The sequence below is a fragment of the Necator americanus genome, chromosome V (genome assembly GCF_031761385.1).
Source record: "Necator americanus strain Aroian chromosome V, whole genome shotgun sequence".
NCBI classification, from domain to species: domain Eukaryota; kingdom Metazoa; phylum Nematoda; class Chromadorea; order Rhabditida; family Ancylostomatidae; genus Necator; species Necator americanus.
In genome coordinates this window covers 19,101,606-19,114,411 of record NC_087375.1, presented here as the reverse complement: position 1 = coordinate 19,114,411, position 12,806 = coordinate 19,101,606, and the positions used below count along the sequence as shown (strand labels likewise).

The following is a 12,806-nucleotide window of genomic DNA, read 5'->3' as shown; positions in this document are numbered from 1 at the left end:
AATTCAGAAGAAACAGAGAAATTAAGGAAGAAAAGAAGCGGATGGTTAATCGAAACTGCATAACAACGATATGTAGTAACTAATTGATAACTTTGTTTAATGTTTATAATAATAGTACTTCAGTATTATATTAGAGCGTCCTATAAGTTCGTAAGCCTAATGAATGCCATTTCGTTCAACAGTTTTGATTTTTTAATCAAAACTTACTTTGTTGTAGTCACCTCACTAGTCTAAAAAGTCTTCTTAAAATTCTTCAAAGTTGATAACATTTTTGCTTCCTTTTCAGTTTAGAAACTACAGGATGTCAAGTTAAAGAGGACAAACATTTGCATCACATTCTTCTGTTTTAGTTCAGTCGGAGGGTTAAACTGTGGAAGCAGTGAGAAATATCTAGGATGATGAGAATGCTGTGCGCTAAAGACCTGGGCAAAATTGGCACGCTCACTTGAGGATTTTTTGGAAAAGTAGCAGTAGGAGGAGAAAAGATGGTTCACGAGAGCAAAGTGTTGTGTTGTAAAAGTGTTGTTTTTTGGAAATGTTGTTTTAAATAATCTTCAAATAGCGAACTCAAGCCAACTTATGGGACACAAAGCACTGTCTTGTGCAACCTTTTCAATCATTCTTGTCTGAGGACCAAGACGAGAAAATGAGGGATGCTTTGTAGTATTTTGAACCTTTCTCTTCTTACACAGTGAATTATAGCAGAATTGTTCGTTCTTGATATTTCGATTTTTCTTCCTTTTTTGACAGATGCTCTCTTGAATTAAACGCTAAAGGTTTTTTTTATGTTGCTACGATATTTTGCTTTATCTACAGTGTTTTTCAAGATCAGTAAATAAGCAGGTATAAAAGATCTTTACTGATACATAGAAGCAGAACTGTCTGCAAATTAGCACAGAAGTGGTTTTCTGGAGAACAGGGGAAAGATGGGCTCTTGCAATTTTTTAAAATGGACTCAGTTGTGCGTTACAGAATTTTAAATGTGAAAACTTCTGAGCATATTTGAAAACTTCCAAGAAAAATATGTGTCCCTTCCTTAAAGTATTGTTTAAAAAAAATCCCTTTCAAGGAGGCTGGTTGTTTCATTCAGATGTGGTGAGCGAAAGCATCGTCAAGCCATGCATTAAAGCGTCAAATTTCGGGGATAAAACAGTTTGCAGCGTCATTCCGAGAAAGAAAAATGTTTCCTTTATCTGTAAGTTGCACTAGTAGCGCACCTGATGCTTAGAGAAAAATCAAAAACTTTTCTAGCAAACACGATTCTGGAAAAGACATGGAACTGGTTACAACTAACAATTTGAAGAGAAGAAATAACAGCATAAATGTTGTGGGAATAGCATCAAAATGTAGAAGCAGAAACAGTTCTGACTGTACCATCGTTTTACAAACATTTTACAAACAGTATATACATACCTAGTGACATCTATAGAAAAAAGAAAAAGAGTCAAATTTCTTTAGCAATTTTGATAGTATTCTTAATACTCTCTTTCATACTATTATTGATGCTAGAGTACACGGTTATAAGCGCTCAAATTCGGGTATTGCATAGTTTATGAATAGCAGCGAGATAAGTAATGTTAAGATTTCTCTGTTATGTCCATCTTTCTCGCCACGCTATTTATAACTCTAGAAGCATTATTCTTCGTACGATCGTCCTGTGACATAAAAATTGTTATTCGGTGACACCCTTCAGAACTGCTTATGCAGGAATGAAAGCACTTGTGACTCAGCAGTTCTCGCACACGCTTACGCTTGCAGACTTGAGTGCAAAAAAAACCGTTTTAGACAGAAAAATGGAGGATTAGGACTACCAGAAGAAACAGAAAAATGAAACTAGCAAGAAAGACAATTATATTTGAAACGAATAAGAAGAAAAAAACATTCAATGCATGAAGAAAGTGCATCTCCATTTGTATTTGCTGAAGTGATCAGTATAATGACAATCTAGGACGAAAAAAGAGTGTCGTGAGTTAAGTTTAATGCTTGCGATTGCTTTCTGCTCATCTTCGGTGAAATAAGGTCCTAAAAAGAACTACAGAAAAAACGAAAAGCCCGTTGCCTTGCCAGTCGCAAGCGCAATTAGCTGCGAATGTGTTCAACCTGGTGACCTTCGATAAGGGCAACGCAGATGGAAGATGGAGTAGGTGTGAAGGAGAGGAAGTTCGTCTGCTGTGGTGGGCGCGTGGTGCTCACCCAGCTGAACAGATTCGGCGCCGATATCCGTTCTATGCGTTTTTCCCAAAATAAAAATAAATGAGCCAGGTACCTCGAGGATCACGAATAAGGTTGTGGTTCCAAATTGTACACAAAACGTAAAATGTAGAGTTTTAGATTTTTAAAGAACAAGAAAAAAATCTGAAGTAAAAGAATATATTATGTGTCGGAGCTTAGCCTTCATTATGCTAGATGAAAAGTTCTCACCAACCCTCTCATCACAGTTTTTAATATAGAAATAAAAAAAAAAACAAGAAAAGAGCAGAATGGCAGGAAGTAAGAGATGAGTTGGCAAAAAAAGTAAACATTAGGAACGAAAAACTATGTCTTACATTACGTATTTCCCATTAACGAAGAGTCAAGTAGGTGAAATAGTTCACTTATTGAACAAAGTTTACTTTTTTACGTGCCCTTATTGCAGCTTAATTTATGCCATTTTTTGTTATAGAAGAAAAATATATGTTTTATATAACTGTATTACTGTATAACTTTCGTGTAACTGCATTTTTTGTAAGATATTTTTCAAAGAATAGGTAACGCCATTTTAGCTTGCAAATCAAGCTGCCGCATCGTTTATTTTGATATTCGTTTATCCAGTAAATAGTAAAAATAAAAGAATAAAACAAATAAATGAACAAGAGGAATCTGAGACTCCAGAGCTGTGATGATGTAACGAATTTGGAGAACACTAATTGGATTCTTTTTGTTCAATTCAACCATTTCAATCTCTTCAGTTTGGGTATTCCTGAAGAATGTAAACACCTGATCATTTCTCCATATAATATATGTAAAACCAGACATGCAACGAAAGTAATAAGTTTCGAAAGCTTCGCATGCTTCGAAAGGCATTTTGAAAGCTCCAGTTATCATCCAGAAAAAAGACCAAAAACTGTCGTGAGCCTAGAATTCAGCCAGTAACTGATCCCTGTTATTCTACCATAAGCAGTAACCGACTTTCTCATGCGAATCTTTGAATGCATTAAAAAAAAACAACAATAAAGGCCTTTTGCTAGTCACTACATTTGCTTCTATTCAGCAAAAACGGAAGAGAAGCACAATAAATTTATGACCTTTAAACGTGTGCACCTCTGCTTGAAACTCTGAGCCCAGCACTCTATGAGCGACGCCCTAGGAGCTCTGAAAATTTCAACAACTCCTTGAAGTTCACTTCGCTAGAACTATAGTCGACGTCTTGAGTTGGGTGCAGTTTGTAAAAAGGAGCTCCCTTCTGTAACTACCCTAAAATCCCATAGATAAGAGCGGTTTAATTTACCGGTGAAAAATGAATTGGAATGAAATTGAAATTGAATGCAGTCACTCCTCTAACTTAATGGATGGATAAATAAAAATCGGAGAAGAAGTTTAGAAGAAGCTCCGCCCCTCAACTCTAAACCCCGCCCACTTAATAAACAATTCATATAGAAAAATAGCGATTTTAACGGAATTTCTGCCGGAATCTCTCTAGAAATGCCGGAATTTGATCTCTGGGTAGAACTTGAAGAGCCCATTCGATCAGTAAAATTCCATAGATAAGAGCGGTTTAATTTACCGATAGAAAATGATTTTGAAAAAATATTTTTAAAATTTTATTTGTATATTAAACAACAAGGACTCCAACATACCTAAACATAACACTAAACTTTTCCAATTTCTACTTCGTCATCATCGTTTATATTCATCATGGCAAAATCGTTTTTGAGATTTTCCAAATCACACAATGCTTTTTCAAAGCTATGTTGAATAACATCAGATGAAATGGATTGGAAGCTTTCGCTAACTAAAAATGCAGCTTCTTCGTAGCTTCTTCGTTTTCTCTTTTGTTCCATACTTCAACGATCCATTCTTTCATCAATTCCTGATTCATCCAACCTTTTTCATTTGTTTTCACAATGACATCTGGAGGAAATTGTCCTTTTGGCATTAACTTCTTCTTAAAAATTAGCATTGGTTTAAGTTTCTCTCCAGCAGCAGTCACTCCCAATACAACAGTAAAATTAGATTTCTCATGGCCGGTAGAATCAATTTTAATGTTCTCTCTTCCCTTCACATCAACTGTTCATAGATGATATCAAAGGGAACTGGTACTTCATCAATATTTCCCAAATTGAAAGGGGATACGTTTAAGGCTTCAGCTGCAACGAACTTTCGAAAATCCGAGCATTTTTGTAGATGGTCAGACGGTAATGGTTGACCGACACTTGTTCTTCTTCGTACAGAGAGCTTTTTTCGCGCCATAAACAGGATGCACCAATGCGCAGATGCTTTAAAATTTTGGTGGCCATGCTCTTCTGCTAATTCCTTTGCTTTGGTCCTTATTTCTTTCACCGTGACAGCTCTATTTTCTTCTCGTTTTTTGACAATCCAGTTGTAGATGGCATCTTCAACTTCTTCGGTTTTTTGTATCGTCGGGCTCTCTTCGTTGCTGGCATCTCTTGAAGATTTTGTCGATCAACAACCCACTTTCTTATCATTGCTTCAGTGACTTCAAAATGACTAGCCGCTGCCAAGGTTCCATGCAAATCACGATAATTGACGGCGTCTAGCTTGAAAGCTGCTGTATACGATTTACGACGTTTCATAGCAGGTGATACAGGATAGAAAGAGTATAGAAAACAGTAAGAATAAAGGTAGAGTTGTAGGCTATTATTGCGATAATCATGAGCACACAACGCCAAAAAAAACGTATACAAACGTCAATTTTCATTTTCTAGCACAAACCGCTCTTATCTATGGGATTTTAGGGTATTTATTGCACGTTTCTAAAGTTAAAGCCTGATGTAACAGATATCGTTTGAGGTTTACAAACGTATGCGGTCTATACAGTAACCTGCAGCAAACGCCCGTCTTCTCAAGCCAATATTTTTATCCTTCCGTCCAACTTTGGCAGCGATTTGTCGAGGAGGGTGGTGATGAAAAGGTTTGCCCTTCTGATGCGGTTCCGAACCATCAACCATGCATCACAGCGGAGTCTCTCAGAACTATGCAGTTCGCGCTTACGGGACGAATGGGCGAACTATTCAACTTAGAAGTTCTGTTTAAAGTATAACTGAAAGGATTCAAAAAAAATACAACTGCAAAGGTTTGGAGACAGAAGAAACAAGTCCAAGTGATTTTGAAGACGAGTGTTCGCTGTAAACAAAACAACAGATAACTGGCATTCAATAAAACGTGGTAGTAAATTCCAAATATCATGATATATAATAACGGGCTTATTCTGTCATGTGTGTGTGTGTGTGTGTGTGTGTGTGTGTGTGTGTGTGTGTGTGTGTGTGTGTGTGTGTGTGTGTGTGTGTGTGTGTGTGTGTGTGTGTGTCAGTCACGAAATTCAAAAAGGGGGGTGCGACGGGTCCACCGGCGCCAGATTGGTGTGCCGGTGCCAGATACCTGTAGAAGGATTGGTCCACAGGCGCCAGATACCTATAGCAGGGGGTGCGACGGGTCCACCTGCGCCAGATTGGTGCGCCGGTGCCAGATACCTATAGAAGGGGGTGTGACGGGTCCACCGGCGTCAGATTGGTCCACAGGCGCCAGATACCTATAGCAGGGGGTGCGACGGGTCCACCGGCGCCAGATTGGTGCGCCGGTGCCAGATACCTATAGAAGGGGATGTGACGGGTCCACCGGCGTCAGATTGGCGCACCGGCGCCAGATAGATATAATATGGGGTGCAACGGGTCCAGCGGCTCCAGATACTTATAGAAGGGGGTGTGACGGGTCCACCGGCGTCAGATACCTGAGGAAGCGTATTTGACGGGTCCACCGCTGCCAGATACCTATAGAAGGGGGTGTGACGGGTCCACCGGCACCAGATAACTATACAAGGGGGTGCGGCGGGTCCAATGGCGTCGAATTGGTGCACCAACACCAGATAGTGTTGAAATGGGTCCCACGGCGTCGGATGGGTGCGCAATAACTTTGTGCAGATATCGCGAAAGGTAAATTAGACTTTGCAACCGTTCCACATTCATGGCCACTGCACGTGTTGCTTTGCACCTCTACGAATCCTCCACGTATCTATTTCCTTGCACATTTGCCTCAACATGGTGCCATGCCTTCTGCAAGAAGTGGAAACACCCTCACACTTGCTTAAATAGTAATAGTACAGCTTACATGATCTAATGTGGAACTTATCTTTATCAGTACAGTGATGCTGTTTACGTCATTTTATGTTAAAACATCATTCTTTGATAGCTGTTGGGGAAAACAGTAAGAACCTCCATACTTCGAGTAATGCTTGAGAATTGTGTCTATATTATGTAGAAACCAAAGGGGTGTTTGAAGCTAAAGTTCGAATATTCTCAAAATGTAGAGTTGACGCGTTAAAAAGAAGACTATAAAGCCTTTGGCCTTTATTTATAGTAAAAAAGAAAGAAGATAACGTTGCTAGAAGAAGAGAATTCTGATTTTACAGAAAATGTCACTACTATGAACTTCCATTGATCACTGAAGAGGAGCAAAGCTAAAATCACAGAAAGTCTGAATTCCGGCTTTAGCCGGACATTCAGACTGGTACATAATATAGAAATATTTGCTAGATAAAGTAAAATGTATCTTCAGATCTGCCCATAGGCGTAAATCTATAGTGACTTCTTAAACAATTAACATATGGAAATGCGCAGCAAGCGTTTCCATATAGACATCAGATATCAAAATAGATATCACTGTGTGCACTGGAATGACGAAAATGCATAGTAAGTGCTGTGAAACGTGAACGCCACCTCGTATACCTGCAAAAAGGTTAGCGCAAGATTGCAAAGATTGATTGGCGGTCGGAGGTTGGAGGATTAGCAACTAAAGCTAAGTTCCTATGAATTATTCTGCTCTAACGCTAAAAACCAGACAAAACTACTCAGATTTAGATGGAGAATCCAAAGATTTCTTAGTTAACTGAAGTGTATGTTTTTACGAAAAGCGTTATTGCTAGTTACTGTTACATTTGAGGAATAAAACATCTCTTTGTGGCTTTTAAACCGTGCGCCTAAATTCTTTGACTGCAACTCCATTGTTGTTCTCTTTCACCACGAGACGAGGGACCATAGGTGTTTCTCTGCCCTTTCATATAATTTATTTTTGTTTAATTTATTCATTTACATGTGGATTCAAGATGTTCAGAAAACTAAGAACAACATAGTTGGAGCCAGTGAAAAAATTGCTCCATGATCTTGAGATCTGTGAACTGTGAACAAAACACTTCAATACAAGACGCTCAGTTGTCCAGCCCCAATATTCGAATTGGGTAATACATTAAGAATGTATGTAGGAGGGTGAGTTCAAAATGACAAGGGCTTCCCGACTGAGAAACTGTAAAGATCCATAACTGATCAGTAACGAAGGTCTACTGAATCAAATGCTTTTTTTTGGATTTGGCGACAGTCTGTGTTCTGGTGTTCTGTGTTGATGTAGCGAAATTTAGCAAGGAAACGTAATAAAAGGCTCAAATATGTTATTTGCAGGAAAAAATAAGAGCAGCAGCAAGGAGTTCACCTACTTATAGCCCACCCTAAGTAAGCCAGAAGCATGGGATAACTTTATCGTGCATCCAAGCTCTCAGAGACATCGAAGGCTGACCCACGTCGTTTCCAGGCAGCGCAGCCAATGTGCGTCGCCTTTACTCATGTGCTGTATTCTCACAACAACTGTGAACACGCTGGAAACAAAGGCCAGTTTCTCACAACTACAGAATAAAAAGTAAGATTTCTTTAGTGCTGCAGCTGAGTCCAAAGAATAAGCAAGAGCGTCAGAAACAAAGGCCATTTCCAATTACGGCCTCTTTTCAAACACTGTAGCGGTTTCGAACTAATTGTGCCATTCTTTCAACATCGTTAGTGACAACTCGTCCACGCTGTAATGAAGAGCGCATAACATAACATACGTGCTTCGGAAACTTGTCACTATCAAAATTGTTTTCTTCCAGGACAGCTAGAGAAGTTAATTGTGAAGTATTTGAGTAAACCGCAACTATTCACACGCGCACAATTAATTCATTGATTCACAAGTGGACACCGAAAACGTGGCGAAATATTCTAATCATTGGAAACTCGAGGACGAAAGTGTATGTTTGCAGTTTATGGTGAAAGAAAAAAGTGTAGTCGGAGCAGAAAAGGAGCAATTTAGTCGTGGGACGTTCCTGTAGGAGCGCACGATAGCATTTAAACTAATGAGAGCGCCAATAAACACCGTAGGATCAACTATGTCATCCAGAAAATGCAATTCTGCTATTAACTTTAGTAAGTTTCATTAGCAATTGCAAGCGAAAATGTGAATTTGAACGCTTGAATACCCTAGGAAAGCTCAGTTGTGAATAACACGAGATAGTTCAATACCCCTCCCTTCGATCCACATAAGGTAATATCATGGTATCATGATAATTATGAAGGTGTCTAGACAAAGAATCGTTCTGAACGTTATTCAGAACGATTCTTTGACACCATATTTACAAAGCGTTGTAACCATGGCGACAGAGAAGACTAGCTGAGTCTGATCACAAACGATGAACACATCCGTCTACGGAAGAATCCCGATAGCAATGTTTTGAATTGTTGCAAGAAGGAAACGAGTGAGCACAGAATTTAGAAGAAAGGAACAGCTCGGTTAGTAGCAGCAGAGTGCACGAACAAGAGAAAACGAAACCACAAAAAAATCAGTCATTAAGGGGGTTCAACAGAAATAAAAATCACCATGAGTTATCGAGCTATTTAAACTAGAAGCTTATAACCAAGACTTGTTGTTGAAGCTTTGGGGTGATGTTGTTGTAGCTTTCGTTGGCCCCGAAAAGTGAGAGCTTGGAAACATGCGTGATCTACCATTTCAAACGTTCTGTCGCTCCATAAGATACGAAACAGCAAAGAGAGGGAAAGAGGGAGGAAGAGGAGAGAAAGGGAAGGAGAGAGACCACTAACCTGAGAGAAGCAGACTATGGTCAGCAAAATATGACGTTAGAGAATAATCACATCATAGAATTGCGGGACTAGTAGTATAATCGACACCGAACGTTCTCAACCAAGTGATTGCGACGAGCATGTCGCAACGGGCGCTCGCCGTCCGCTTCAGATACTCCCTCGTCCCTCCCCGAATCCAGTGCATAGCCGGCTTGTTCAGTTGAACACAATCGGTGGCAACCGTAAATCACAAGAATGCCGCCTGACCCCAAAGGTCGAATGCCTTGATAAGTTGGTCGATTCAAGGACATTTAAGATAAGAATACTCATCAAATAAAGAGACTAATTGAGTTGATCCGAAGTAAAAACACGCAAAGTGCATTTAGCATCCCACGTTCAGCAAATAAGCGCTACTTGACCTTTGTGCTTAGCTGGCAGCCGAGCTCTCCTCAGAGTTCATTATTATCGCCAGTCACGACGACGGAGAATGATGGGAAAGTGAGGCATGGTGCAGCATGGAAGGTGTGAATGAGGATTAAGAGGTGTTGTCACGGCTCTGATTCTCATTAAATCTTGTTACGTCTTAGCTCTGAACAAATGGGCTCACCGTAAGAAACAAGGGCGTAAAGTGGAAATTTAAATATACATGTAAGAATATAAATATACTCTCAAATAATCATCATGAAACCAATTCAGAATTTATGAAGCTTTTTTGCACCTCTTCTAATCTCAGTGGTCTGATGGAGCGTACGTAGTGATATGAATTCCCTTTCAAAAACCCACCAAATCTCACGGTTTCTCAAACTCTTTGAGAATGAAGTGAAGCTTTTTGGTATTCACGAGATTCTGGAGAAAATCATTGCTTTGTTTATTCGACAGATATTTTGCCTCGAAGAGCAATCTAATCTCCTGCTGATTCGTCGCTCAGACTATTCCTCATTCTTCCCGATTTCCTAATAGAATAAGTATCGCCGCACATCACCTAAAGGCATCTGCTAAGAGGAATGTTCCTCGGTTACCTACGTTCCTTTGACTGAAACAAATCCTTGCTAAGAATGAACTAAGCATTAGTTATAGTAAGTCCAGTGCTACCTCCGAAACGAGTGATGGTGTAGAATACCTGGCGATGTATTCGCACTTTTGAGAAGATTTATTTCTTATCAACTTCATATTGTACTCTATTTACTTGTTTACCACACTCAAAGGGTTGGCAAAAAGAACAAGAGAAAAGAAGAGTATGTAAGCAAAAAAGAAGAAGAAACGAGAAGAGAAAGTTTTACTTGATCAGGTTAATATTTTACTGCTATTTCCATTGCTGTTGCAGAAATACGTAACGAATGACGTCGAATTTGCAAGTTACTAGTTTCGCCTTCTTCACATTACGAATCCTATCTGGTTGTTGGTTTTATTCCTGGAAGACGTCAATATTTGCTTTAAAATAGCTAAGTTTGAAGTTCGATTGAAGAAGACAAAGATTTATCGTGCTTAGTTTCCTGCTAGGACAACTCTACGGTCGTAGAACTAAGACAAAAAATAAAGTACAGTGTGGCCGAAAAGCTCCGATTTATGGTGCAACATCGAGTGAACGTACGTACGAGGAGCAAGTATTTCCAACTGCTCACGTAACTTGCGCGCGCGTCACAGCAACGTAGGTAGCGGCTGGGTTCTGGCCTAAAACGAAGCTGAAGGCAGCGCTTCGCGAAATTGTTGATGCTCGGACCTCTGAACGAGTGAAAAATGAAATGATGTAGTTAAAGGAAATAGAAGCAATGATATGAGAGACCACGCTGAAATCCTCCATTGATCGAGAAAAACGCGAGTGAAACAGTCTTGATTGCGCGCATGTCTTCAACGATGCTACTTACTAGGGGCAGTGGAATTCGCATAGAGCAATGCCTATCAGCCATACTAAGTTGCATAGTTGGGGAGACAAAAACGCAGAGAACTGGTATGTACGCATTTTTCTTGCGCGAATTAAAAGCATCACCCACGAATCCGGGGTGGTGCCGGTGGGCAGTGCCTATACGGGGTCGTAGATTATGTGGGGGAGGGTGGTTCCGTCCATTTCTTCCTAACTGCCGTAAAAAACGGCCCAGAAGATGCGGCGCGTGCACAAGGCTTTCGCGCTCCAATAGAACTCGTTGTGGAAAATAGCGCCCGGAACGCTCACAGCCACATCTTCCGGGCCATTTTTTACGGCAATTAGGAAGAAATGGACGGAATAACCATCCTCCCCATAATCTACGACCCCGTAGGCATAACCCACCTGAAACCCGCACCACACGAGATTTGTGGGGTGACGCCTTTAAACGTGACTGCGCTCATACTCGTGTTACATCCCAATCTATTTGGTTCATAAATAAGTAATGAGCGTTTTTTTTTGAAAGCACATGGAAATAAAAGGTATTTGCAAAATGTTGGCTATAAAGAAGAGGGTTGTTCGATTTTTAAGGTTTTATTGATTTCTGTTTTTTAAGGTAACTAAAGTGGAGTGTGAGACGGACAAACTTACTCGACTTACTTACTTAATTTGCCTTTTTGCATTTGATGAAGATGACAAAGTCGTTAGAACTGAAATTGGTGCTGTAAAGGTAGAGCCAAACTAAACACAAACACACTGCTTGAAAACACCTCTGCCTTTTGTGTTCGCGCTTCAAAGCTGGAAAATTTCACCTCGAAGATTTGGGAAATGATATTCTCCTCAATCGAAGACAACTGGTCGAACGGACAATACTCAGTTGTCTTCGATTGAGGAGAATATCATTTCCCAAATGTGTTCAAGACAAAAAAAAACTACTAAATAACTTAGTAGGTCACTCTCCATCCGTCTTCTTCTTGCCGTCGTTTGCAAGGCTTCCAATCATCGTTTAGTATTACTTTCCTTGCGTCGTACGCTTCTTAACATATTTTTTCGTTTCTCCTGAGATTCTTCTCTTTTCAAGAATCGAAACGCCCTTTCGATGCCCTACATACACACAACAACTTTCAGGAGCAGCTTCAATTTTTTTTAACTTCTCGATTAAATGTAGAAAGCAGAAGGTGTCGGAAATATTACGTTTTGTCCTCTTGACACTTCATTTTAATGATCTGAAAGAAAAACAAGAGTCAATGAAACTAGGGAGTTGAGTCCTATCATTTTGTAGACCGAAAAACTCCTTATGCACAACTACACAAGATTACAAATATTGTATTATTCCGCTATTGTATTGTTAGTATTTAATCCTGAGGGTCCTTCCACGCAGGCGTCTATAGTAGACCTGTCGGCAGTGGAAATGGAAACAGCAGAGCGTGTATATTTATTTAACTGGATCGTAGCTAGGAGTGACAGGATGTTGATTAAGGTGTAAAGTGAAAAAAATCCCTTGATTTTTTTTTTGGAGAGGGCAGTTACAACAAGAACTGTGGTGACTACTGTAGTTTTGCGGGGTTATGACGAGCACCAAGCACCTACAAATCAATCACGCCAGCGAATTTTTCACTTTGTTGAGTTGCACTGGAAAAAATTTAAGCTATATCATAGGAGATTATGATATTGCGGTCGGGTCAGGGCGACCTGACTTGGGTCCGCTCAGCTTCAATGAAGCGGAGCATCTCACTGCGACCTACTTTAAGCGCCACAAAAATGTACTTCTAGCACGACTGTTAGGATGATTTCGTACCCTACAGGTTCACAAAATATTCACGTGCATATTTATTCCTCGAGTGTAATATGCA

At 39.9% G+C, this 12,806-nt stretch overlaps 1 protein-coding gene across 1 annotated transcript; it reads right to left on the bottom strand.

The window, feature by feature from the left end:
• Positions 1-4,535: 4,535 nt before the first annotated feature.
• RB195_014399 (uncharacterized protein) lies at positions 4,536-4,793 on the bottom strand (the record flags this gene model as incomplete). The annotated part of the gene is made up of 1 exon (XM_064204649.1): positions 4,536-4,793. The coding sequence occupies one exon, from the start codon at positions 4,791-4,793 to the stop codon at positions 4,536-4,538; it is 258 nt and encodes an 85-aa protein (XP_064060530.1).
• Between the last annotated feature and the right edge of the window lie 8,013 nt (positions 4,794-12,806).